Source organism: Malaclemys terrapin, chromosome 11 (assembly GCF_027887155.1).
Source record: "Malaclemys terrapin pileata isolate rMalTer1 chromosome 11, rMalTer1.hap1, whole genome shotgun sequence".
Classification (NCBI taxonomy): Eukaryota; Metazoa; Chordata; order Testudines; family Emydidae; genus Malaclemys; species Malaclemys terrapin.
Window position 1 is genome coordinate 4,362,945 of NC_071515.1, and position 26,209 is coordinate 4,389,153.

The 26,209-nt window shown below is 39.8% G+C and overlaps 1 protein-coding gene across 41 annotated transcripts in view; it reads right to left on the minus strand.

The window, feature by feature from the left end:
• Positions 1-386: 386 nt before the first annotated feature.
• The window catches only part of LRRFIP1 (LRR binding FLII interacting protein 1), a 193,116-nt gene continuing 167,293 nt past the window's right edge, over positions 387-26,209 (minus strand). For 34 of the 41 annotated variants that reach the window (XM_054043449.1, XM_054043448.1, XM_054043446.1 and 31 more), the window contains 6 exons: positions 25,545-25,715; positions 24,451-24,543; positions 23,689-23,781; positions 22,433-22,525; positions 21,867-22,008; positions 15,907-19,770 (listed from right to left, as the gene is read on the minus strand). In XM_054043449.1, coding sequence (XP_053899424.1) covers positions 17,324-19,770; positions 21,867-22,008; positions 22,433-22,525; positions 23,689-23,781; positions 24,451-24,543; positions 25,545-25,715 — 3,039 coding nt within the window. In that variant the 3' untranslated portion in view covers positions 15,907-17,323. Of the gene's footprint in view, positions 3,494-6,561; positions 6,667-8,460; positions 8,541-9,111; positions 9,230-11,166; positions 11,214-15,906; positions 19,771-21,866; positions 22,009-22,432; positions 22,526-23,688; positions 23,782-24,450; positions 24,544-25,544; positions 25,716-26,209 lie in introns of those variants that run through there. The other 7 variants (XM_054043453.1, XM_054043452.1, XM_054043450.1 and 4 more) reach the window with 3 other exon arrangements.

The following is a 26,209-nucleotide window of genomic DNA, read 5'->3' on the forward strand; positions in this document are numbered from 1 at the left end:
CCTTCAAACCTATTTATGGCAAGTTTGAACCCTGGTTCTCTCCATATTTCAATCCATTTAAAATAAAAACTACAGTTCTCATTGCAGTGGTCTATAGGAGAGCTAGCATTTTACATGTTTTGTATTTACATTCAGAGATAGAAACCCTTATAAATGTAAATTTGAATTTAAATTGAAAAACGTTTATGTTACTGTACTTTGTATGTCTGGTTAAAGAAGAAAAACCTACATTTTCCAATACACACATTTGTCATGATAAACCCCTCCATAAAAATGCCCAAATAAGTAACATCAATTTCTGCTTATGGATCTCCAGATCAGTTCAGGTCTGTATGTTCTTGTTTTTCTTAATAGAAGAATTGATTTTAAAAACCATTTAACTTAAACACATGCCATAGTTTTTTAATGCCATAAAATTAAACATTTCAAAACAAAGCAAAGGACAGCAAATTTAAATAGAATTATTGGAACATTCATTCTGATTCCATAATGATCTGTCACATGGAGCCCCAGGGAAGTCAGCAGGGCTGTGTCCACACTGCAGCTGGGAGCACATCTGCCAGTCCGGGTAGACAGATTCACACTAGCTCGGCTGGAGCTAGCATGCTAAAAATAAGTGTGGATGTTGCAGCTGTGGTAGAGACTCAGGCTAGCCACCCAAGCTCAGACGCAGCGGGTTGGGTTAAGACCCCGAGCTACTGCCGAAGCCACATGTTCATACAGCTATTTTTAGCACACTAGCTCCAGCAGGTGTTTCTATCTGGGTTAGGAGGCTCATTGCCCGCTGCAGTGTAGACATACCCTTGAACTCCAACCGGATGCATTGACTTCCCCGCGGTTTGGAGCCAATGTTGTTACCACCATTTAAAGCCCTGTTAGTGTGCATTCTTCATAGGAAAATAAACATTAATGTGCTACAACCAATTGATATTTTTTCCCCTTACAACTAAACCTAGGTCCTACTGAGATTCAGAGGGAACAAATTATGGTTTGGATATTCAGCTAGTTTATTACACACTGAAAGATTTCTTAGAGGCATAAGCATCCAGGTTATGAAATTTGGATTTGACTTCTGTCTGTGATAAAGAGATTAATGCACATGGATGCAAGATGAAAGTTCCTTTAAAAAAAAAATCACAGCACTTCCTGATGAACAAAAGATTTGTTTAAATTTTTTGGCCCAACCCTTACTGTTACCGATTTCCCCCCCGATTTTTGTCACAAGACAGTATTTTCACCACTACCACAAGAAGATATGCCAAGCGGCAATCAATCACACAACTTAATCCTTTAATAAAATACTACGGTATGTTTATTTTAATAAAAAACTTCATTGTATTTTGTCGACACTAGAGGCTCTATACACCAGAAATTAGAAAAGTCACAGAAAGTTGCAAATCTGGTTTCTACGTCTAGTTTGAGGTATTCAGCAAGAAACCTGGCTCTGCACCTGAAGAGTCTTTCCATAAAAGCCCAGTTGGAGGTGGAGATTTCATTTAAAGGAGTCCTTTTACCCACTATACAGCTCTATATCCGATTGACAAGGGCAAGAAATTATGGTCTAGGTATACTTAATCCTGCCTCAGTGCAGGGGTATGGCCTCCTGAGGGCCCTTCTAGCCCTACATTTCTCTGATTTCTCTAAGACCACAGAAGCCTCCTCTTCCCAACTCCCTCTTTCAAAACACTGATCTACTCCTTCCCCATTGCGGTAAGCCAGATGCCTGAATTCATTCTGATGGAATGAGGAGTGTTCCTTCTCTAGCCAGGGAAACACATCCAATTAACATTTTTATCTGATCTTCGAAGGTAATTAAACCGAGATCAGCAATATTTCCTTTAGTGGACAACAGCGGTGTCTTGCATTCTAACTTCTAAATAGGAGGGAAAAGCAAGAACAACAGTATGTGGACCAGAAATCTAAAGCTGAGGTTAAGGAGAAATTTGGCCTCTTGACCCTGAATTTGGCTTAGTACATGGCAAGCAACAGAAGTGAAGGGAGTCTAGAAGAGTCAGCATTCATGGAAAATTATTTCTGTTGAAGAGATACCTAATCTTATATCTGGAACAAAGTTTTGGGGAGTTTTGTACAATAATTCATCTGCATTCCTTAAGTACTACAAGCTTTCTCTGGAGGGGGGACAAACTGCTGGGATTTATTTCTCAGATAACTGCTTTGAATTCAATATTATAAATCTTTTCTAATGAAGCAGAGCTGTAATGCTAACAGAGTCACTCGATTGTAAAAACTGCCTGGGATATTTTAATTGGTTATGTTTTCTTTTTCAAGTGGAAAATTGTTTTGTAAAATTCCCAAGGAACAGTTTTGCAATTACAGAACTTGTAGAAAAATCTATGTAGCAATGTATTCTAAAGTGCTTCTTTACGTCTCAGCTACTTATCAAAAATTAGACTGGTAGATCTTTTGTAGAAGCACAGAGATTCCTAACCGCTCAAGTACTGGTAGGTGATTTCTGATGTAGAAGAACCCTTCACACATTTTGTTTAAACCAATGATATTTGCTTTGACAACTGTAGTGAAATGACGTAAGTGCAGTCCACCTTTTTTAAAACATGGCCTTACTCTGGTTTATTTATGCAACATTATTACATCCTTTAAAAGAAGTAGTTTACTTCAATTCCAAATATAGGGATTAAATAATACACATAAAAAGCTGTAATTCAGTGAAGCTATTGCCTATTCACCCTGAAATAAAATAGTCTTATGATTGAACTGATGCAAAATTCCTTCCAAACACCTTTGTTTTATTGGCAAAGTCATTTAAGGTCACTTTTGCTTCCAAGACCATCATCTTCCATGGTTTCCACTGAAGGAGTTTTGCTTTGTAATGGCTTGTGGTTCCACAGTGTTTTGTTAATGAGCAGCCTGCTATGAATATACTACTGTAGTCACTAAATTGAAGATACTGCCATGAGAAGTCCAGAAATTACAGCTTTCCCACCCCTAAATTTCAGCAAGACAAAATTCAAGTCCCAGTTTAATCTTTATTTTTAACACCATTTTAAATGGCAAAAAACGGCTGCTGTGCTTTTCGGGATGAAGAACTAACACGATGCCCGGTGTGCTTGTTAAATGGTATACAGGTACTGTACTGCAAATGTACTAAACATACAGTGTGGAAAGGCATCTACAGGCACAGCCATTTGGATCAGCTACTCCTATGTATATAGTGCAGCAGGATTGAATCTGCGTAGAGAGAACCACAATTTGGTGGCATATAGCAAATGAGTGCATGTGTTTGGGGTTGGTTTTTGTTTGTTCTCAGAAGGCATGATGATAAAGCATCCCAAACAGCAAAAGACAAGCATCTCCAATGTTGTTCTCATTCCATCAAGTAGTAGTTTTCAGTGAAAGCCGGCTATTATTGCTGAGATAGTAAAGCACTTCGATTGGCCTTCATCTTCTCCAGCCGTTTCACTAGATGGCCATTGCTAACTTCAAGCTCTTCAGTTTTATCCAATGCTGAGCGAAGCTGGAAGGAAGAAGCAAAGGAAAAGCCATCACTAGCTTTTGAAATGTTTTTCCTTTCCCAAAGAATGTGGTTTGGGTATTTCACCAACACTAATTCTTTCTGATTTCCATATTGCTGCAACCTCATTACAACAAGCAGAAGGTCCCGATGGATTTTCAACAAGTTCTGACAAATTAAGCAACTGCCTGCACCATTACTTTGAAAGCCACACAGTGCATTTTATTCATAAGACATTTTTCCAAACCAACATGCCTCAAATTTGGACCATCCAAGTGTGATGGTCTATACTATTATGGTCACCTCTTTTACAAGACTATGATAACTTCTGTACGAAGTATGACTTGTGAGGTATCATTTGAAGAGTCATAATCTGCTGAACATTATTATCCCATTTAAATATGTATAGCAACACTATATGTAAAGTTATGAGATTCTACTGTATGACTCAAAAAGAAGAACAGGAGTACTTGTGGCACCTTAGAGACTAACACATTTATTAGAGCATAAGCTTTCGTGGACTACAGCCCACTTCGTGCTCTAATAAATGTGTTAGTCTCTAAGGTGCCACAAGTACTCCTGTTCTTCTTTTTGCAGATACAGACTAACACGGCTGCTACTCTGAAACCTACTGTATGACTGTTACTGAAATATGTTGTAATTCTGGGTAACACCCACAAAGCAGTTTTTCAGAGACAAAGAGACACTGGCCCCACCTAGGTGTTAAAAATAATGAGATACTTATGTGGCCATTCTCCCACGGGGAGGCGGGAGGTGTGAATAAGCAATTTCCATTGCATCACAGGAACATTTCAAACCTCACGTCCACAACAGACTGTGTCACCATGACTTAGCAAGGATATTTCTAGCACAAGAAATTAAGTTATAAAGGGGAAGGAAAATGCTGGACTTCACCTCTCCTTCTCCCATCTCTCTGATCAGGACATTAATGAATCTCAAAGAACTGAACTAAGGAGGGAGTGGTCCCAGGCTGCAAAGAGACCCAGCATGTGAAATTGACAGTGTATGGTGAAACGAAACCTTTGCTTTTAAGTTGTTAGCTTTTTATGTGAGGTTTTAGCTGGCTTATTATTCTTTTATTTTCTTTTGTAACTAAATCCCAACTTTTATGCATTATCACTTGTAATCACTTAAATTCTATCTTTCTATAGTTAAGATAAAACAATAAGCTAAATTTATTAACCAGTGTGTTTAGGTTAAAGTGCGTGGGAAACTCTTTTTGGGATAAGCCCTTTTCTTTGATGAAATTATGGACTTTCTATGAGCTTGCATTGTTCAGTAGTGTGCTGGACAGTACAAGATGCACATTTTTGCTGGAAAGTCTGGGACTAAGAATTTGTGGGTGTCGCCCTGTATGTAATTAATGAGTGACTGGTCAGAGTGCTCGTATTTAGCTGGGAGTGAATTTGAACGCTGAAGGCTGTGTGAGCAGGCCAAGAGTGGATGTTCTGACAGCACAGCAGCGAAAAAGGCACCCCAGGCTAGAGTTAAGGGGACACTGCTGTTCAACTCTCACATTCTACCCTGGGGAATTTCACATCAACTAAATAGCTTGAATTTCAGAGGTGCTGAGCAAACCTCATTCTCTCTCAAGTCAATGCGAACTCCAAGAGGAATAATATGTGTTCAGCACCTCTGAAATTCAGGCCATTTACTTAGGTGCCTGAAGATTATTACATTTGCTTACTATATATTTATGGTAGCACCAACTTCCCAAACACTCATGAAGGATAGTTTCTGCTCCAGCGGTCTCACACTATAAGAACAGACAAGTAAAGAGTGCTTTGGGGAAAAGGAACAGGAACATCAATAAGCAAGTCATTGATTCATTATAGGCAGCATGGCGGAAATGGGTCTTTTAAGAAGGCCTTATGTCGACAGAGTAGGGGCTCTGTGGATGAGATCAGTGAGGTTGCACCATGCAGAAAGCGCCACAATGAAGGCGGCACAGAGGTTATTGTGTAAGAAACTGACAAATGAGCAGACAAGGGCTAGAGTACTGGTGGACTGGAGAGGTGGACAATATGAAGCTTGATAAAAGATAAGTAGGAAGGGGCAGAATTATACAGAACTTTGAAGGTGATGACAAGATGTTTAAATTTGAGGTGATCATGTGTGGGGAGCCCATTGAGGGACATGATCAAAACAACAAGCAAGGAAGACTAGTTCAGTAGCTGCAATGTCAATCAGTGTAAGTGCTTGACTTTAAATTTAGACTTCTGCCAAACATCTAAAGTTGATGGGGGGGCCTATCTTCTAGGTCCTTTATTGTTGATTCTATGTCATTGTGGTTAAATGATGAAACACGACCTCTGATACCCCAATGCCAGTATTCCCAGCTTCCCACTAATTTCTCATTTACACATCCTAATAGGGTCAAAGATTTGAAAGTACAAAAACAGAAGCTGTAATTGAGAACTGATTCTTAATGACGTTAAAGGACATGTATGCCAACACTTGTAACTGTTTTTATAGTACAAACACCAATTATTCAAGTCTTATGTACGCTGACTCAAATGAACATTTGGATTTGACACTTGTAAATGACACTTTGTCATTGAAGTAGAACTGTACTGAAGGATATGATCCTGGGACATGAGAGCTCCAGTCTAGTCAGGTTTCAGAGTAACAGCCGTGTTAGTCTGTATCCGCAAAAAGAAGAACAGGAGTACTTGCCTCTAATAAATTTGTTAGTCTCTAAGGTGCCACAAGTACTCCTGTTCTTCTTTTTCCAGTCTAGTCAGTAGCACCAAGTCTGATACAAGTTAGAGAGAAGTGCTAGGCATTAAGGATGACGTTACCCAAGAATCAATTACAGTAATCAGTTCAAGGGAAGCATGCTATCGTGAGTTGTCACAGTTGCATTTGCATTAACCAGATCTAAGAGTGCTAAGAATCTGGCCAAATCCTTCAGCGCGACTAACAGGAACAATACAAAAGTAGTCATTTACATGGCAACTATTGTGAGGAAAAAAAAAGCTTTCAGAGAGGAGTCTGCTAATCCTCTGTAGAAACTGAATTTGCTCATCTATAATGTAACAGGAAATTACCTCTCTTTGAAGTTTGCGTTTCTCAGCTTTCAGTTCATCTTCTATTTTTTCAGCATTTTCAGCAGCACTTTTGTATCGAGCTACTTGACCCTCCAACCGTATTACCTAAGGTTAAAAAGCAAGTACACCATTAAGAACTGTGTACAGGTAAAAACTTCTAATCCTGTCTTTCCTTTGGCAACCCAGTGAAGTTGGGAGTCTACACTGTGGTCTTATTAGAATGAAGGGCATGTTCTGAGAAAAACTATGCCACAGGGGTGTCAGTTACTGGCATTCATCTCTAATACTCTACCAACGATATGGGGAAATGTTTCAATGTATTAAAAAAAACGTAACTTACCTACACCGAAAGTTAAACAGGGCAAACTTCTCTACAACCAGTGACTAAGTAGGGCCATTCTTTCCTCTCTGAAGAATAACTGTGTTGCTGACTTATGCAGGACAAAAGGCATAATGAGCAGTGACACCCAACTGTGTTATGCGTGACTCATACTCCACACCATTTGCCTCCAGCCAGTCAAGAACTGCAGCTATCTGGATATAACCACATTCTAAAGTGTTCTTGTATTTTCAAAATGGTGTTAATACAGATCCTTGAAGTTGATTGTTGTTTTGAACTCTACATTTATAGAAGAATATTTCCTATACATAAATGAAAGTATTTCCAGTCTGTGTGAACACAATGAGATAACTCTGAATCCCTAACAATCCTTTCTTCAAAGCTTGTTACAGCAAACAAGACTAAAGGCTTGCCTACACTGCCTCAGAGGTTGGACTACAGGGTGTGAATAGTAGTGCACACCAAATTGTTGCACTGTAACACCCCCATGTGGATGCTGCGAGTACTAACAAAGGTTCATAGTTCATGTTAATGTAGTACTTTTCAAACAGGACTACCTTTACTCCTGAGGGAAGTCACCACCACTGCACAATGCACCATTTTATTTTTTCCCTTAGAATTTGCACTGCAGAGCTGCTGGACCCCACAGAGCCTGGCTCCCAAGCTCGCAAACAGAGAACACTGCCAAGGTTCCCAGCAGCTGAAGTTCCCAGCATGCCCTGAAGGAAGGTGGTGGTGTGCAGGAAACTCCATATGTGCCCGGGATTCAGCATCAGGCTGTTTTTCCCTCTGGATCCCTGGGCTCTGGGGATGCGGGTGTCTGGCCCCACAGCTGGGTTCTGTGGGGAGGGGGTGTGGGTGTCTGGGCCAGGAGGCCCCACATAGACCCCTCTAACACCTCCCCAAATATCTTCTCCCAGTACGGACCTCTCCAGCATCCCCAAATACCACCTCCAGCACTCTCCAACTGTACCCCCTCCAGCTCCACCTCCCACTCCCCCCCTAGCAGTATCCTCTATTTGGAAACCTCTATATGGTAACCCTACAGGGGCAGGGTGAAAAAACGAGAATCAACTAAAAGACCACAGGAGCAGAGTTTTCTCCCAAGATGTGCTCAGCTGGCATGTGTGACAGACCCAGAGTGAGGCACCCAACTGGGTTGTGGAAGGGATTTCTTTAACTCTCTACTCCTGGGGGAATCTTTTGTTGTTGTCTGTATTGCAGACATGCTTGCTGACCGGTAGGCATTTTGAAATAGATTACCAAAATAACTGAAACCGACATGATTATATTGTGTTATTCTGACAAATAAAACATACAGAATTTTAAAATACGTGCAGAATTTTTTTTGGTGCAGAATTCCCCCAGGAGTATACCTTAGTGCGAACTAGAACCTTTCAGTCTGCGCCCGTTGTGTCCAGACGGGAGTTACAGCACTTTGGTGCGCATTGTTATTCACACCCCCGTAGTCTGACCTGCCTGGCAGTGTAGACATAGCCTTAGTTTATCATGGAACTATATTTCTTAGCTGATCACTCTCTCTCCATGTGCAAACTTACATTCTGCTCCAAAGTTGTTATCTCTTGTTCAGACTTTGCAAGTTTAAATTTGAGGTCACTGATCTGTCTGTTGGCGTCTCCTAAAAAAATTACAAATCTGTTATCAGAAATGTAGGAACAATCTGGACAAGGCTCCAGTACGTAAAATGCTGGAGCTTTAAAATGTTGCATTGTTACTATGTGGGGCTGGCTGGTGGGCAGGTGGTTCATGCTCTGTGCTTTGGCATGAAATATTCTGTAACGTTCCCCTATACATGCAAGTTGGTATGCATACACGCTCCAGTCCCTGTGAGCGATTCAGATCACATCACGTGACAATTCTAAGAGCAGAATTGGTAGTGTGAAGAGAGCCCCCACCCAGCCCCCTACTTGATAATACAAAGGAGGTTTCTGTGCAGCATAGTCTTTAAAGTGGAAACTGAAATGCTAAAGACACCCCCCTCCTGCACCTACTGTAGAATCTTATCTAACTGCCCGTGGCACTGAAAATTCTCCCAACGTAACAAGAATGAATCGAACAAGTGGATAGGCAAGATAGCCTGTAAGTGAGAGACTCTCAGAATTCAAGAGTCAAGTTTAAACCAATATTTGCACTGTTTTATCCATATACTGCACTTAGCAGTTTACTCTTTAAATGGAAATTAAGTTTACTTTGGAGATCAATCATGTGCATATCTGTCCCATTCTCAAGAACTTCATCTTCAGACTGTAGATTCTCCATCTTGTCATTCTTCTGCTTCTCTTCCAGTTGTCCTTTTAGTGTTTTAATCTGAAAGTCCCAAAATAATTCATTAATTTCAGTGTCTTTACAGAGAGCGGTCAAATCAATCTACAGACTGCCCCCCACGAGAGTTCATTTGGCCGGAAGGAATGTCATACTTAAATCATCTGTCTCACAATATATGTTGTCATAAATTTGTCTCCTACATGTTCCTTTGCAGCACTGTTTAACATGGGAAGTTATTTGGGAAACAGGGTATGGATTCTGGAGTAGAACTAGGACGTAACATTGAGGGGACAGTGTTATTGGTAATGCAGTTTATACTCTGCATGCAAATTAATTTTAAAGAGTCAGATTTTTTTACAACATGAGTTAATGCAGATGAACAATCATAATCCCAAAGATCTCAAGAGAATAATTGATGGGAATCTTTATGCTGCCAAAGAATTTACCATCTATCAGGAAACAAGTCAGCTTTTAAAGTCTGCATATATGCTCTGTCTTGGAATTTTATGATGTATAGTTTCACCATCAATAATTTGGCTCTCATTTACCCAGCTATTATATTCCTATTGCATTTCTCCTCCTAAACTGTACTTTGTGACACAAAAAGATTGTCAGCAGCTGTCCAAGGAGATGGAGGGAATATGAAGTAGGGCTTCCCTCATATTCACAGAAAGCTAAGTTTATGTCATGGAGGTCCCGGAAGCCCCGGAATCTGTGACTTCTAATGACCTCCGTGACATTGGTCACACAGCTAACCAGCCGCTGCCAGCAGCGGGGGTCCCGCAGCAGCCTAGTCTCCGTGGGCGGTGGGGGACCCTCCCGCAGCTGCTCAAGGTGGTGGGATCCCTGAAGTTGACCAGCTGCAACCCCTGAGCTGCCCAGCTGCCACTGTTGGCAGGGCCCCCCCGCCGCCACAAGCAGCCGGGGCCCCACCACAGCTCCCAGTCGCCAGCGGCAGATGGACTCCGGAGCTGCTCAGTGGCCATGGGTGGGGGCCCCCTGCAGCTTCCAGATGCTGGAGCTGCTCAGCGGCTGGGTAAGGCCCCCCCCCAGTTCCCCAGCCTCCGCCACTAGCAGGTCCCCCCCCCTCCCCCGTAGCTCCCCTGCTGCAGCTCCCAGCCCTACAAGGTAGTGGGGGGACCCCTCCCAGCCACTGGGATCCCTGCAGCTCCCAGCCAGGACAGGTCATTGCTTCTGTGATCTTTTTGTTTTTTGCGCATTACCTGTCCATGACTTTTACTAAAAATATCCATGACAAAATTCAGTGCCTTCCACATGACAAAATGATAGTCTTAATGATAAGCCTTATGCAAAGACAGGCCAGCATGCAGACTGTTTATTGTTTAAAGGGCTGTTTTCTCTGGAATGGTTTTGTTCTAAGCACTTTGCTTTAAGAAGGCTGTCTGCTCACTGTTTATCACCATCATTGCTTCCCGAGAGAACAGAACTGCCTGTTGAAATAATCATGGTTCACTTTGGGGACTGCTGTGCAAGGCCTAGTCTGAGTAGAAGAAAAGCACGATTCCACTCCAAGAAAGGTGGCTGTGTGAGGCCAGAGACCTGAATGGGGCACCCTCGAAGAGACCAGGAGGGGTCTACAATGCAGTTAGCCCTGTAACATGCAACTAGCTCATTTTGGGAGGAAAAAATCCCGTTTGAAATCCTGATGAAGTTTTTTATGAAGATGGTTTTCGAGTGTCTCCTTTCCCGTCTATGACTGTGTTTGGCAGAAATCTGCCTTATACCCAACCCCATAAATGTACCTCCCGTGTGCAAAGCTGACCCCAGCTCCTGTGGAATCCAAACACTGAACACAGGAAGGGAAGCAATAGCAGCGGCATTTCCAGCAGCAGCTGCGGTGTTTGTTGGGCATTATTGCCTAGGCTCTTTATGTTAGAGGAGTATTTTGTTCTCTTGTAAATCTCCTCGTCACTATGTCGCTTACCAGGCATCCAGCAATACTGAAATATGTGAATTACCTGTTCTAGCAAGGATTCTCGTTCACCAATGAGCTTTTTCAGTCTGTCTGAAAGAGAAAAGAGAGAGCTCAGTGCTGATCTACACCTTTCAGGGTATATACTGCATTTAATCAAAGAAAGAATTGTGAAGGTTAGTGAAACTAATGATGAAGGAAGTTATGCACGTACCACAGGAAATGAGGTCACAGACAGGACTGGGAAGGGGTTTCAGCCAAAGGAAGTTATGTCATTCTCACTGAGCATGCTTGTCACTTCAGTAGCAGCACCCAGCTGCATGCAAACAGGCTAATCTTCTACTTTAGGTTAGCATGCAAGAACTCTAGGGTCAAACACAACTGCAACACAAAAATCTCACAAATCTTTAAAATTTAATATTAGCAAGAGATTATATACACCTGCAATCATTGCTAATCACATGTTAACATTTTAAAATCTTTGTAACTAAGTAGCTTGGCTACAACCTTTTCTTTCGTTATCTCTAGTAAAACATTTGTCTGTGTGATATATATATAAAGAAATAAAGTCTGGTGAAGTGGTTCTCTCCATTTTAGTCCTTCAGGATGAATATAAATAGGAGATTGTTGGCTTCAATGACTTGCTGTGTTAGACCTGAATTTTGAAGCAGTAGGGGATCAGTATACAAATACAAGGGAGCACACTATTTTGCAGAATTAAAAAGATAATTCTGAGAAAAGAAAATTGAAGTGAGTAAACAAACACTAGTCTCTTCTCTTTGCCTCAAAGGGAAACATTTCAGCAGGTGCCATATGTTTTATGCAACAAGTGATTTTATGAACTATGGAGCTACATTACCACCAAGTTTATTTTACCTTTATACTGAACAAAATACATTGAAAAATGTATTCCTTTAGAGCAGCTGAATTTGACCAAAAGAGTTTTCCTTTCTACAAGCTGCTCAGTGTTTTGTTTTATACTTATTCTGTAGAGCATAGATACTACTTTGTGCTCCCTACAGACAGACACAGAGTGGACAGAAGTTGGTCCAGTAAAATATATTATCTCTCCCACCTCGTCTCTCTAGTATCCTGCGACCAACGAAGCTACACCCCCACAGCACTCCTTACAGATATGCAGTCAGCTACATAGAGCCAAACCTATAGGTGCTGAATGTTCAACTACCACATCAGGATCTGGCCTACTAAGTTAACTGCCAACATTAGAAGTTAATTCAGGAAAAAGTTCCTGCATTTCTTAGTCTGCAATTGACAACTCACAATCTGTTATAGATTTTACTGAATATACGCCTAAGGATATAATTTGTGTAAAGAGACCTACACTGTAGGTTTTGAATTTTTTAAAATATGAAGACAGTAGGGCTTTTTAGATCTTATATATGCAAAAGGTCCTCACTACATTATTACCCTTTTTCTTTGTTGACATACTATACTTAACACAGGAAATAACTATGGCATCGCAGATACCAGTGAATGGTAAATGAGAAAATGTTGACTTTTTAAATGGAAGCCTCTATATATGGCAAAGCTACAACTAACAACGGTAACTCGGGATAATGCAGTAATTCATCACTGTGGTGTGCATATAATCACAAAGAGGTCATTCTAAGATTATGAAATTGCACCTTTTTATCTGTGGTGTCTGATACAACACACATACATATCATAAGTAACATGACAGTTCAGCAACATTGTACATCTACTGTATGAAACCATTCAGCACTCAGAACTGCCCAAGAAATGGACAGGACACAGGGAATTTCAAGAACACCCATCATTGTGGCAGCCAGGCATCGATATGAAACCACGTTTTGTATACTTTCTTGGGAAAGCAAAACTTTCCTGATATGAAACTGAAAGTGGGGGTGGAGAGGAAGGGAGGAACGGACGATTACCCACATACGAGACATTGTGGTAAGTCCTGCAAAATAAATAACTTGGTTTGAAACACATATGCATGTGCATATACAGTGGCCGAAAAGCAAAGGGAGGTGGAGAGCAGAATACCCTGCTTAAAGAAGGAAAATAGAGGAAAAATGGAAACAAAGCCAAAGAATAGAAGAGCAAGAAAAAGTATTTCAAGGCTGGAGACAGGGTTGGAAGCCAAACATCAGAAGAAGACCCAGAAAGCAAACTGCTAAAGAATGAGTTTTAATTTAGTACAGCCCCACCTGCCAAATGGTCCATTTAATTCTGGAAGCTAAATTAACCATGCACACATATATACATATAATTATTACACAACTACCACAGTATTTACAGTATGGTAAAATATACCTTTTGTGTTTGAAATATATCTGCAGTGTCCAGAATGGAAGCAATTGTCAGTTATTTTTAGAGCAGTCCTTTGCATTTTTGGGGGCATTTGCAAGGCAGTTTTTCTCATCACGCCCCACAACATAATGGACTCCTGTCTACTTCAATCACATGAGTCTTGTGCAGGTGTGAGGATTTGGGGGAGGGCAAGTGAAATGGTGGTTCTAGGTACAAACAAAATTAGCATGCATGTGTGTGTAAAAAAGGAGTTCTGTAGGTTCTCCCCTTTCCACCCCTCATCACACGCATAGAAAAGGAGCTTTTACTGGGGTCTGTGAAGAAAAACCCACAAACCCGCTATATTTTTATTTTGAAATTTTGCAAGTTTTCTAACAAGCCAAATGTCTGCGGGGCAGTAGGATGATAACTCCCTTGTACTGAATTCTACGGTGCCTTTTAGGGGTGGTAGCTAGTTTCCTACTTTACAGGTAAAGCGTATCCCCATTTTGCTGATGGTGAAAACTAAAACAGGGTGTGTGACTTGACAAAGGCTATACAGAGAGTGCCAGAGCTGAGATATGGATACAGGAGACCTTTGCTCTCCATCCCACATTTAACCTATGCTTTGTCTCACGCTAGTCAACGATCTTCGTTGTGGCCAGAAGTCGCTGTGGCTGCCCAGCAGTGTAGCTGGCCAATTGCAAGAAGTCAAGTGGGAGAACGTGCAGGAGTCCTAGTGCCATCAGTAGCAGCATGGGCAGTACTGCTCCCCCAGACCTGTGAACTGATTTGGGATTGCGACCATCCCCAAACCATGGGTTATGTGGACCCGAAAGGCCAGCGTGGCAGCTAAAAGGTGGTGGTGGCGGACTGCAAGTAAACCATGAATCTTTAGGAAAATTTCAGAGACTAATTTTCAAGGCTAGTTTTAGAAAGAAGAGTACTAGGAACTTTTTTTTTTTTTGGTATATGAAAGCTGAGAATAGCACTGCCATTGCTAGATACCCAGATAAACGGGAGCCGTTGGCCACTGGTTTTGGAGGGCCCCAAAGGCTAGCTCTGATCACTCAATAGCCCCACATGCAAAAGAAACTACAGACATGACATGAATTTCATTAAAGAATCAATGAGTTTCCTCCACGAATTTGTGCTTTTGTTGACTGAAAGAGGATTCAAGTCCACTATAATTAAACCATCCGATTACTTTGTCCGTCTGACAACTGCCATCATATGGGACTGACCAGGGGACCTCCACAGCTAAAAGCAGTTGTAGCTATAAGCATGAGCTGTTATGTACTATGGAAGTATCACACCAAATAATCTGATTTTCAGTTGCATACTTCCTAATCTTTGGCATTATTACATGGGAAGTCATGTTTCCTATATACCAGTACACACTTTGCTGGGTGTCATCTGTGTAATCTTGGAGGACTGGTAAGTAACCATTTTTCCCTATTATCTGTGGTTCTTTTCAAGATGATTTGCCTGCATGGAACCACACTCATGCAGTGCACATAACTCAAAGCATACATACAAAAATGAGTGGAGATTCATATCTGAAAGTGACCCAAGAACTCAGAGGCCTTGTCTACACTGGGTATTTGCCCTGATTTCAGCAATTGGTGGCCAGTCACGGAGGTAGCTGCACCAGTAAAACTCTGCTACATTGATGGCTGGCCACAGAATGCTGAAATCATGACAAATACCCAGTGTAGACAGAGCCCAAGTTTGGAAAAACAGATGACGACAATATGACCAAGTTATTAAACGAGTCATCATTTATCTGTTTCCCTGGCCCTATACTAATGTTCTAAAAAGTTCTTACAGATGTGTACACGCTGAAAAACTAGTATTAACTTCCCCACAATTATGTCAGAAATATTTAAATTACATTTCTCCTTATGAACAAGTTGTCTCCAGACATACCAAGTGCTGGTATATGCTTCAGTGGATTAGGCATCATTCTAACACATATCTAATTATAAATGACTTCCTAATTATTGACAAAGTCTAATGGGCACATTTATTTATATTCCATTTTTTCAAGCAATGAAAAAATCTTCATACTAGTTAACTGTGCTATACAATAAGAGGTGCTTTGAAGACCTGTAGCAGTTCATCAAATTAATATTATAACGATTATATTCCAATATTAACATTTATTGGCCTCAATCTTAAGGATTGCGCATTTTCACAGAAACTGCACCAAAGCTGCCATCACAGTGTCAGAAAGGAAGCCATGTAAAAGGCACTGTAGGTTTAAAATTACTGACTCATGCAATGTCGTATGAAATTCCTGGGATGTGGAGGTCAAGGTTTCATTAAATCACATTAATTCTACTACCTATAGCATGGAGGAAAAATTGTCGATAAGAAAGAACTTAGACATTTAGGGAAATTACAATACATAAAGCCACTGAGCAATGCCTTTTTACAAAAAAAGCTTTTAGAATCTCATCAGTTTAGACTGAATTTTATGCAGGTTTGCAAGTAGTGCTCTGGACAGGTATTTTAAAGTATAAAATAAGTTTATTTCAATTATATACAGCTCAGTACATTTGTGATATACATCTTGAATCTTTTCAATCTATTTGCACTCTACTAATTTTGTAACAGCAATACGAGCAATATCTTGCTATAGACCACCCAAAACCTTGAGTGTGCATTGATTTCATTGCTTAAAACAAGTTTAAAAGAATGTTTCCTCTTGCAAAAAACACATTTCTTCCCAGCTGGTTTAAAACTTGCAAATAAAAGACATACATCTCTACTGTTTATATTCAGGCTATCACAAGCAATCTAGCTGTTGAGAGAGATTTTCAAAAAGGCAGGTTTGGCTATATGGGCACTAGTACAAAGAGCAATACCAATTATCTGATTAAGACATTCAAAAAGATTAAGACATTCAAAATTGACTTCATCCTGGCAAGGAGGAAGGAAAAAGTATATATATTGAGATAAGAAAACATTCTTTCATAACCATATTTTTGCAAAAAAGACAATGCAATAAGGAAATGCAATTTAAACCAACTTTCCTCTAAGAAAAATAGATATTTTATCATACTATTAACTTTGCAATAAAATGTACTTGACAGAAAATCTACACACAGTGTGTGTACCAAAACAGTCCTAAAACAATAAAAAAGCACATGTGAGAGACATGATGTAGAAGGCTTATTCTGGTGCAAAGTGCCTAGATTAAGTAAACATGTATACACTTATTCCTTTCAGAAGACTAACAAGTTTTACTTTGAAAGAACAGTAGAGAGTTTAAGAAAGTGTGCAGACTAAGATTCACAGTGACCTAACTAATATTTTGGCATTTCGTGTGTTTATCTTATATACCATGCTTTGGAATGTGTTCATACTAAAATCATACACAAAGTGGGTTTTTATATATATATATTTTAATTTTAGCAGTGATATTTGGTTCCTGAATCTTTAGGTATTCACAAAGAAGTGCTGTAATACTTGAGAGTTGCTTTATGATAGTTACCATGACGTGGTGATGCACCTAACAGAGACGTATGGCAGATATTTAAGTACATTCAAAACATCTAATTTGCTTAAAACTAGTCTAGAAAATAAGAGCAGTATTTAAGGTCTCTTGGTAGGAGAGATCTGCCTTAGAAGCATTTTAACTAGACGTGAACCTGAACAGTACATTTGTGCTACTTGTTCTTTTGGTGATAAAATATGAAACCTGAGAGATTTAAAACAAATCTACATGTTTAATCTCTGGTGGACATGTATCGCAGTAAATAACTTGGAAGGATGCCCATATGTATAGATTGACATTGTACTAGGAGACTTGCATTCAGAGAAACTTAAAGAGTATTTCTAAAGTCTGATTTATTGTGCAAAATGCATTTTTGTACTGAAACCGATAGAATGGTATGTAACTTATTTGGGTCCTAGTTTTGAACTCATGATATCATACAATCTTCTTTAGATCTACCCTTGCCCCTTCTACTAGCTTGCATATCCTCTTTGCTTTCATCCCTAGTGTTTCCTACGTTTCCTAACTCCTGTTCTGATGAATATCCATCAGCTATTTTTTCCATATCATTGCTGTCTAACACTTTTTCATTTCCAGTTTCGTCCTCCACCAGATCACATGCTTTTTCTGGAGCTGCAGACTGAGATGCATCAGTTTGCAAATGACCAGCTTCTTCAGCTCCCTTTCCTTTTTCCTGCTGGATACTAGCATTGCCTTCAGTAATCATGGCCTCATTCTCTACACTCTGGGTTCTGCTTTGATGAGTTTCCTCCTTTTCACCTTTTTCTGTTTTGGCAGTTTCTGAGACTATTTCCTTTTCCCTAACTTCCTCCAACGTTTGTGTATTAACTTCCTCAGCATCATGCCTTCCAGGAGCTTTTAATATCTGCCCTAATTCATCATCAACATCAATTTTTTTACCATCATCTTCCACTATTTCCTCCTCTTGACCCTCCACCTCAACTTGTTCATCGGGCTTCTCATCCAGCTCTGCTTTCTGTGTCTTGAGGTAATCAGCATCTTCCTCAATATCTGGAACAACTTCCTGTTTCTTAACTTCTTGTAATTCATGCTGCTCTTCAATTCCTTTATTTTCATCTTCCTCATTCCCATTTCCCATCTGTTTTGTATCCCTTTCTTTTCTGCTAAGTTGACATGCATCATCTAACACAGCGTTCTGAACTTCCATTTCCCTTGTGTTGCCTTCAAGGGATTCACTAAGTTGCTGTGATAGTTTTGTGATTTTCTGCAATGAACTATCATCAGAAACAAATCTATCATGCTGCTGGTCTGGAAGATCCAGCTTCTCGCTACTTTCCACTGATGCCTCTTTATCATCAACATTCTCTTCAATTATTACACTGACATCTTGAGTCAATTCTTGTCTAGATTCATCTTCCTCTTGTTTAACTACTTTCTGCATTTCATTTTCTACAGTCTTATCTTTTTCTTGTATTGGATTATTCTTTATTTCTTCACTGCACTTAATTGTTTGGGTTTCTACCTGTGTTCTCTCATCTTCCATCAACTCACCTCTACTTTCCTTTCCTTTCCTAGATTCATCCCACATTTCTGTGTTTGACTCCTCAATTTCATGATCGCTGGGACAAGGAACTAAAATAGTTTCTTGGGACTGACTCTCTTTCATGACATCTTGGTCCTGCCCTGTCTGATGCGATACACCCTCTTTTACCTCTGCAAATTCATCTAGGGATGCCACAGGTTCCTCTTCTTCCACCCTTTTGTTTTCAGAATCTGGTTGTACATCCAACATGCCTGTCAATTCTTCCATCTTTCCTATGTCTTTTGTTTGTCCCTTCCCAGCAATATCCTTCTCATTCTCTGCCTCATCTTGCATATCTCCTTCCTCTTCCGCTAATATCAGATCGCTCTTTGAAAAAGTGGATAGAGTATGTGTTTCATCTGGCTTTTGTTCTTTTACAATTGTATCTGGTGTGACCTCACTTTCACATGTTGCTTCTCCCTCATCTTCCACAGAATCTACTTCTTTCCTTCCCTGACTCGGAACTGTATTTCCAGTCTTATTTTCTTCTTCGGCTGTATCACTCTCATTTTTACCACTCCCTACTTTACTAATTGTTCTGTCTATGCACCCTTCATCTTCATCAAGCTGTTTCTCCAAGCTACTCATAACCTCATTTTCAGTGCTTTCTTCTGCTTGACAGAGACTTTCAGTGTGAGCCTCCACATGTGATTCTTCATTACCTGTACCTGCTCTTGCACCTTCTGGTGATCCTGACTGTTCAGAAGCTGATGCATGGCTGCTAACCACAAAATCAAGAGCTTCCTGAAATATTTCAATACTGTCTTCTCTCTGGCAAATTGTAAAATCCTCTTGTTGTACTTTCTGCTCTTGTGCAACTCTTTCAGATTCATGCTCTGTGTCTATGTCAGTAGGTATTCCCAGAGGAGTCTCAATACCCTGACTTTGCAGTGTACCTGTTTCCCAATTCTCATTAGTCAAGTGATTTAAATCACTATGTTCAGATTCCTTACTACCAGGCTGTTGGGCTTCTATGCTATCATCTCCTGATTCTGTTTCCTTTCTCAACTCAATTACATCACTATTTTCAGTGGAAGAAACATTTCCTGAAACATGTTCTGTGTGGCTTTGAATTTGTTCCTCACATCCACTACTTAACATCACTGTTGATGTGACATCATTGTCTTCCATGGTTTTCTCTGCCTCTGTATTTTCATCAGCATGCAATGTCTTTATCTCCGTACACTCCTTTACAATTTCCCGCTCCTCAGACTCCTCTTTGTGTTCCTCATGCTCAGTATTCTGCAAGATTTCTCTTTTCCCCACATCCTCCAAAATCTCATCTTTCATCTCCACTTCATTCGCTCTGCCTAAAAGACCATTGAGAAAGTTGAAGGGACTACACCAAGGGGTGACTACTTAAATTTGTTAAACATGTAACACTTACCTCCCCACTTAAACCCCAAAAGAGAAAATGAATTAAAAGAATCGGTTAATAAAAGATCAGCTTTTGCCAATTACGTGAGGCAAAGCAGCAATTGAATTAGTAAATTCTCTGATCAGTGAACCCCCCCCGCTTTCCCAAAAGCAAGAGTTGTATCTGATTCTGGCATCAGATAAGTTAAAGATTTCTCTAGTTGAAGCTGTATGAAGTACAGCTTTCATAAATGAGATGAACATTTTTCAAGCAGTGCAGTTTATTAATAGTAATGTAACAAAACTCGCAGATTTAAGATTATGAGACAAAGGTAGAGTTTTGGGGTTTTTTGCTGCTAACAAGTACAAGCTATATGATCCACAAGTATTCACCATATTTTTAACCCTCACATTGCTCTATACGGTATTATTATTGCCAAGCTGTGTTTGTTTGATGGCATTACAACCAAGTAACTTACCTAATACTCAGCAATATTTTATAGCTATTGACTTAAAAAACGGGCACTATTTTATAAATAAGGGTGTATAATGAGTGTTATGGAAGATGGGATCTGATTGGCAGGCAAATGTTTTGAATACACGGATATCAGACATAAGCCACAAGGTTGAAGCTCAGTTATTTAGCGCTTCTTCCAGCCACTACATCCATCCAAAAGGGACAATATTTCTTTCTCAAGTATTGTTTAAAAATATAATTTTTCTTCCAATTTGCAGCACTTTAGGAGCAAAAACGCAGGTGTTAACCAGCACTCAATGTCATGTATTAGCTTTTGTTCCTATGACGTACCTGTTTCCATGGAATCAGAATACGTTAAAACAGACTAGAGAGTTTTAGATATAACTTTAAATGTTCTCAGACCCTGTTTTTGTTGTTTCAAATTGTTTTCACCTAATGGAATGAGAAAGCTGCCAACAGCTAAATCTGAGAAAACTCCTACTTCTAATTACATGGTTGGCTGCCTGTTGAGATTTGCTAGTATTTCAATTCAGAAATAAAAATAGAGTATTCCCTCCTCTTCCATGAGCTAATGAGACAGTGGGAAGTTCAATAGCTAATCAGTTCAGATTCTGACTATACAATATAATTGCACCAAGTCAGAATCTTTGCCAACCAGATTCCTCCTTGTCTGAGGACACACACATATAATGTATACTTCCTGTACACATTGCTGAGCATATCATTGTTACAAAATTTCCAGCAATAGAAATTGCTTTATACTTAACAGTACTAGAGATTAAGAATTTAGAACTATGTGAAAATGTCTTGCAACAGCACACTGAACTATTGTTCAGCAGACCTGTATGTTCTCCAATAATATATTCGTTACAGAATTTGTGTGCTAAATTTACATATCAGAATTCAAATGCTCTTATTCTGGTTCTCTCTCAGCTTAATTCTCTGTGTTAGAAAAAATAATCAAAGCAACAGTAGGATTGTTGAGGACATTCCTAAATTCAGGTTTTAATATTAAGCTAAATAAGCTGCTACTCATCTTGTATTTATACTTGTGTCACGACCATTTATTTTCTCAGGGTGCAGAATAAAGGGACCATACAATAAAATCTCCTTTTGCAGGTACAGAAAAATGTCATGATATGCTTGAAGTGAAGCGACCATAATCAAGAAGCAGAAAAAGGCATAGGAGGTGATTCAACAAGCTGCGTGACTGGTTAATTGTCCAAATAATGAATGCTCAATCTTCAAGCAAAAAAGTGAATGAATTATGATTAGACAGATAGAAAAGTCTAGTGCAGTGATACTCAGACCTCAGTGGTTCAGGAGCCAAATTAGCAATTGGCATTACCTAAAAGAGCCACGGTACTGTGAATTCATTGTTTCATTTACTATAGTACTATTCATATTTAAGCAGTGCAAGTTGATAACTTAATTGGTTAATACCACAGTAAAAGCATCCAGCATTTTAATATCGTGTGCTGCCAAGAGCCGCAGGAGACACATTAAAGAGCCATTTGCGGCTCACAAGCCATAGTCTGAGTATCACTGCTCTAGTGGAGTGTCAGCACTTACCTAGTGTCCCATCCCCAGCTGTCTGTAGGGTCTGAGTCGCTCCTGGAGTAATCTTGGTAGAATCTGAATGTGCTTCATTATCGAGACCATCTAAAGCCTCTCCATTGGTGGCTACTTCCAAGTTTGGGATTATTCCGTGTTTCTGTGGATAAGGAAGGAACATTTTAAAGTCTGGTGTTCAAACAATATATTTGGCTGAACATTCTTGTCCCTTTATATTCTGAGCAGTGGTTGCTTCATCACAAAACCAATGAGAATATGCCTCGTTCAAAGTGCTGACAGAACAGATCTGATCACCTTTTTAAAGTAGGTCTGTTGCCCAATATCTGAAATGTTCCTTGGGCAACAGCCCCTCACCTATATTCACTATATTAGGAGTGCCAACTATCACAGAGGAGATAAGTAAAAAGCAAATTCTTGAAATGAATGAGAGCAACATGTACATATGGCTCATCAGTGCTGGATAGCTGGAACCAGCTCTTCTGTTCAGTGCACCAGCAGAGAAACCAGCAACTCATTACTTAATTGCTTTAGCAACAAGAGTTTCTTCTGTTCTTATGGCATACCTTCAGTTGTTCCTTCAGCACAACCACCTCATCTCTGAGGTCATCCCGCTCACTCCTTATGGAATCAAAGAACTCTTTCTGCCTCTCTAACGCCTGAGTGTTCACAGAGCAGACAGACAGAAGGCAGGGAGACAACAAGAAAGGATAAGAGACTATGTAAGGCAAGTTAGAAATAAGAATAAGCAGGTTTCAGATATTCAGAAGTTAATGGAACTGACATGCATGAAAAGGAGAAAATTAACAGATTAAAGGCTAAATTTACAAATTCATAAAAAATGTAAATACAGTAAATATATGACAATCCAAACATTCAGTTTGGGGAGGTCATAATTAATATTCAACCCGATATCCTGCACTGTGTTGGGATTAGATTTTTCAGTAACTAGATACAATAAGGCAGCTAAGAACAGATTTTTATACTCTTGACTTGGAATTTCCTATAGTACTTTTGTGTCTGTGTGTTTTTTTTTTAAATCAAAATACATTAAAGAAAGGGTATGAAAGCTGGTCTGACAGATCTCAGTGGCGTCCATGGAACTTTTGCAGTCTGTCATGGAAATAGTGCGTATACCTCAAGTATGCAGCATGCAATATAAACTTGTATAAAATTCTCAGCTGTAGTGAAACTTTGACCATTTTAAATTGTGGGTTTCAAATTGCCATAAGTCATAGGACAACATCATGGACAAATGACTTGCCAGGTTTCTTTTGTCCACCCAAGAAAAGAGTCTCTCTCACATCTCATCTGCTACTGCCTATACCATATTTCTCTTTAGAGTTAACATTTCGTTTACACTGGTGGGGAAAAAAAGAAGATTTTCATCCCAAGAGTCCAGTGAGCTATAAACAAGCCCACTTTCTCCTTTCCAACAGTGCAGTTATGGTTTAAAAGAGTAAAGGTAATACATTTGAACAGAAAACCAATTCCATTCAGCATTGAAACCACATCATGAATAGCCAGTATTTTACTAAAGGACACTCCCTTTCTTGGTTATACATATCCATGATAGGGTGCACACATTTCACCATGTTATATGAACTCCAGTGAATTTTCAAATCTGGTCAGAAGATAAGCATTTTCTTGGACCTTATCTTTTAAGTTAAAGCCACAACTCTATGTAAAGAGTCTATTAGACAGATTGAGGGTCACGTTGTATAGGGTAATATTTCATTCATGAGGTTTTGCAGGTGCAGAGTCTGCTAAAGAAGCTCAGTGTGAAACTGAGCAAATTTCAGAAGGTGTGCGTGATTCCTACCCCTATTTTTTTGTCTTTCCACTCTATCGTCTCCTGAAGATCAGAAATTTCCCTGATATAGCTCTCCTGTTTCTGTTGCAGCTGTCGGATTTCCTGAGGGGCAGGGGCACACAAAGAGACAGAAAGCAGGTAAAGGGTTAATCAGAAGAAAAACTCAAGATTGTAGTGATGCAAAGAACAATGAAATCAGGTGTTAAGAAAGTACAACAAACTACCTACATGCATCCCAGAGGAAACAGAAAAGCCTTCAAAAGTTGCTACGGATAACATTTCCTGGAGTCAGAAAAGCTTTTTGGATATTCTCTAAGTCAAAATGCAACTGTTTTCCTTCAAAGAGATGAATGCAACTCCTGAAACCTACCCAGCTAGGGACAGCCAACCTCTCACCTTTAGTATGATGACAAACACCTGTCTACTGGAACTATCTTGCTCTGAATCCTTACTGGAGTTTTATGCCATTGTCCTTTTTCTTCCAGTCTCACCACAAGAAGGAGCCCAGAGCATATAATAACTTATTCTGGGAAATTAAAGACAGCATAACATACAAATCCAACTACGAACAGTACTTCTGAAATATTTTTGTTTTCATCAGCCCTAACCATTTCAGGGCTAACAGACTGAACCTACAGTACTGCATCAGATGAGAAATCTGGGGCAGGGACTAAGATTCTCCATTCCTGTCTAAGCCTTCTATATTCTAACTGTTAGTTTGGAACACATGAATCAAACAACCACATTAAAGACAACGGAGTAATTACTTACCTCGAGCATTTCTTCTCTTTGCTTCAGGGTCTCCTTGATTTCCGTGAACTGAAACTGCAATATGCTATGAGCATGCTTTTCCCGCTCAAATTCCTGGAGAGGCAAGGAAATATTTTTTGTCATGCATAATAATAATAATACCTAGAGCTGTTCATACACAGATCTCAAAGTGCTTTAAACAAGGGTAAGTATCAATATCTCAATTTTAAGCTTGTTTGTCTCTTATGAAGGAAATCTGAGATTGGGACTGGATTATTTCAAACCAAATGCTCAATTTAGACACTGGGCGGTCTGGATTTTGGGGCCAGGGGAATGCACATCATTTACAGCACTCAAGCCCTGCTGACCTCAGAGATAATGACTAGGAATGGAACCTACCTTTTCCAAAAGGTAGAGTACTCCAACTTGGCCAGTTCTTATTGTGAAATTTTAAAAGCAAACAGTTTCCCAAGAGCTATGCATGATGGAGGACACACTAACCAATATCTCATGAGTCAAAGATTTAGCTCCTGAGAAGTTACCACATAAGCCATAAGGAAATACTCCATAAGGAAATACTAGTTTGCAGGAAAGTTAACTCAGTGAGGCTTATTCCATCACCTCAGTGAGGTGACAATAATTCAAGTCAATAGTATATTTTCAATATTTAACCCCATGAATGCCATAATTTGTTTAAGAAGTATGTCTCACACAACTCTCCTATGGCCTTTTGAATTAAGCTTTGTATGTAACCGGGTCCCAGAGGAAACGGGAAAGCCTTCAAAAGTCGCTATGGAGTCAGAAAGGCTTTTTGGATATTCTCTAAGTCAAAATGCAAATGAAATACATAAAGCTATACTGATGAGCTTGTATGTGAAAGAGTCACCATATCCTGAATATTGACTTATAAAATTAAATCTCATATTCATATGCCTACAGATAAAGGCAGAAAAGGCAGCCAAGTTGCTAACGAGTGCTATTCAAAGGGTAGATTTCTATATACTTGATTCATTCCCCCCTTCATTTTTTTTTTTTTTTTTTTTTAAAGTACTGTCTCTTCCCTGAAAACATTTTTTCAAACAACTTTCAGCTTCTCAAGAAGTGTTCATACTCACTTTGCTTTTCTCTTCATATTGCCTCCTGGATTCTGCCAGCTGTTCTTCTAACTCTAACAATGCATCCTTCAAGGTATCAACTTGGTACATGAAGTTTGTTTTCTCATTGTCTAGTTGAGCATTAGACACCATAGCCTTTTTATATTTCTCTTCAACTTCTGCTAGGGAGTCCTGAAGACAAGAAATATGTAAGTGCAGTGAGAGGTTACTTCAAAGAAAGCACTTTTATACATTGCAAAGTATGTAAGTACATGCTTAGTTGTAGACATGCAAGCAGTCCAACTGAATCAACTGTTAACCATGGGCTTAAGTAACTTTGCTGACTGGGACCCCAAACCTGGGAGAAGAGGTGGCAATATCTGGGCTTTTTGCGGTCTTAAATTAGGACTCTGTAGTATGTTTAATTAAAAATTGCAGTTACTGTACACTACCTTTTGGCTATGCGCGCACTTAAAATGCTACAGCGGCCCAACTGCAGCATGTTAGCTTAGACCAGGGGTCTCAAACTCAAATGACCACGAGGGCCACATGAAGACTAGTACATTAGCTGAGGGCCGCATTACTGACACCTCCCCCTGCCACCCTTGGCCCCGTCCCCACTCCACCCCTTCCATGAGGCCCTGCCGGAATTCCAACCCCTTCCCTGAAATCCCCACCCCAACTCT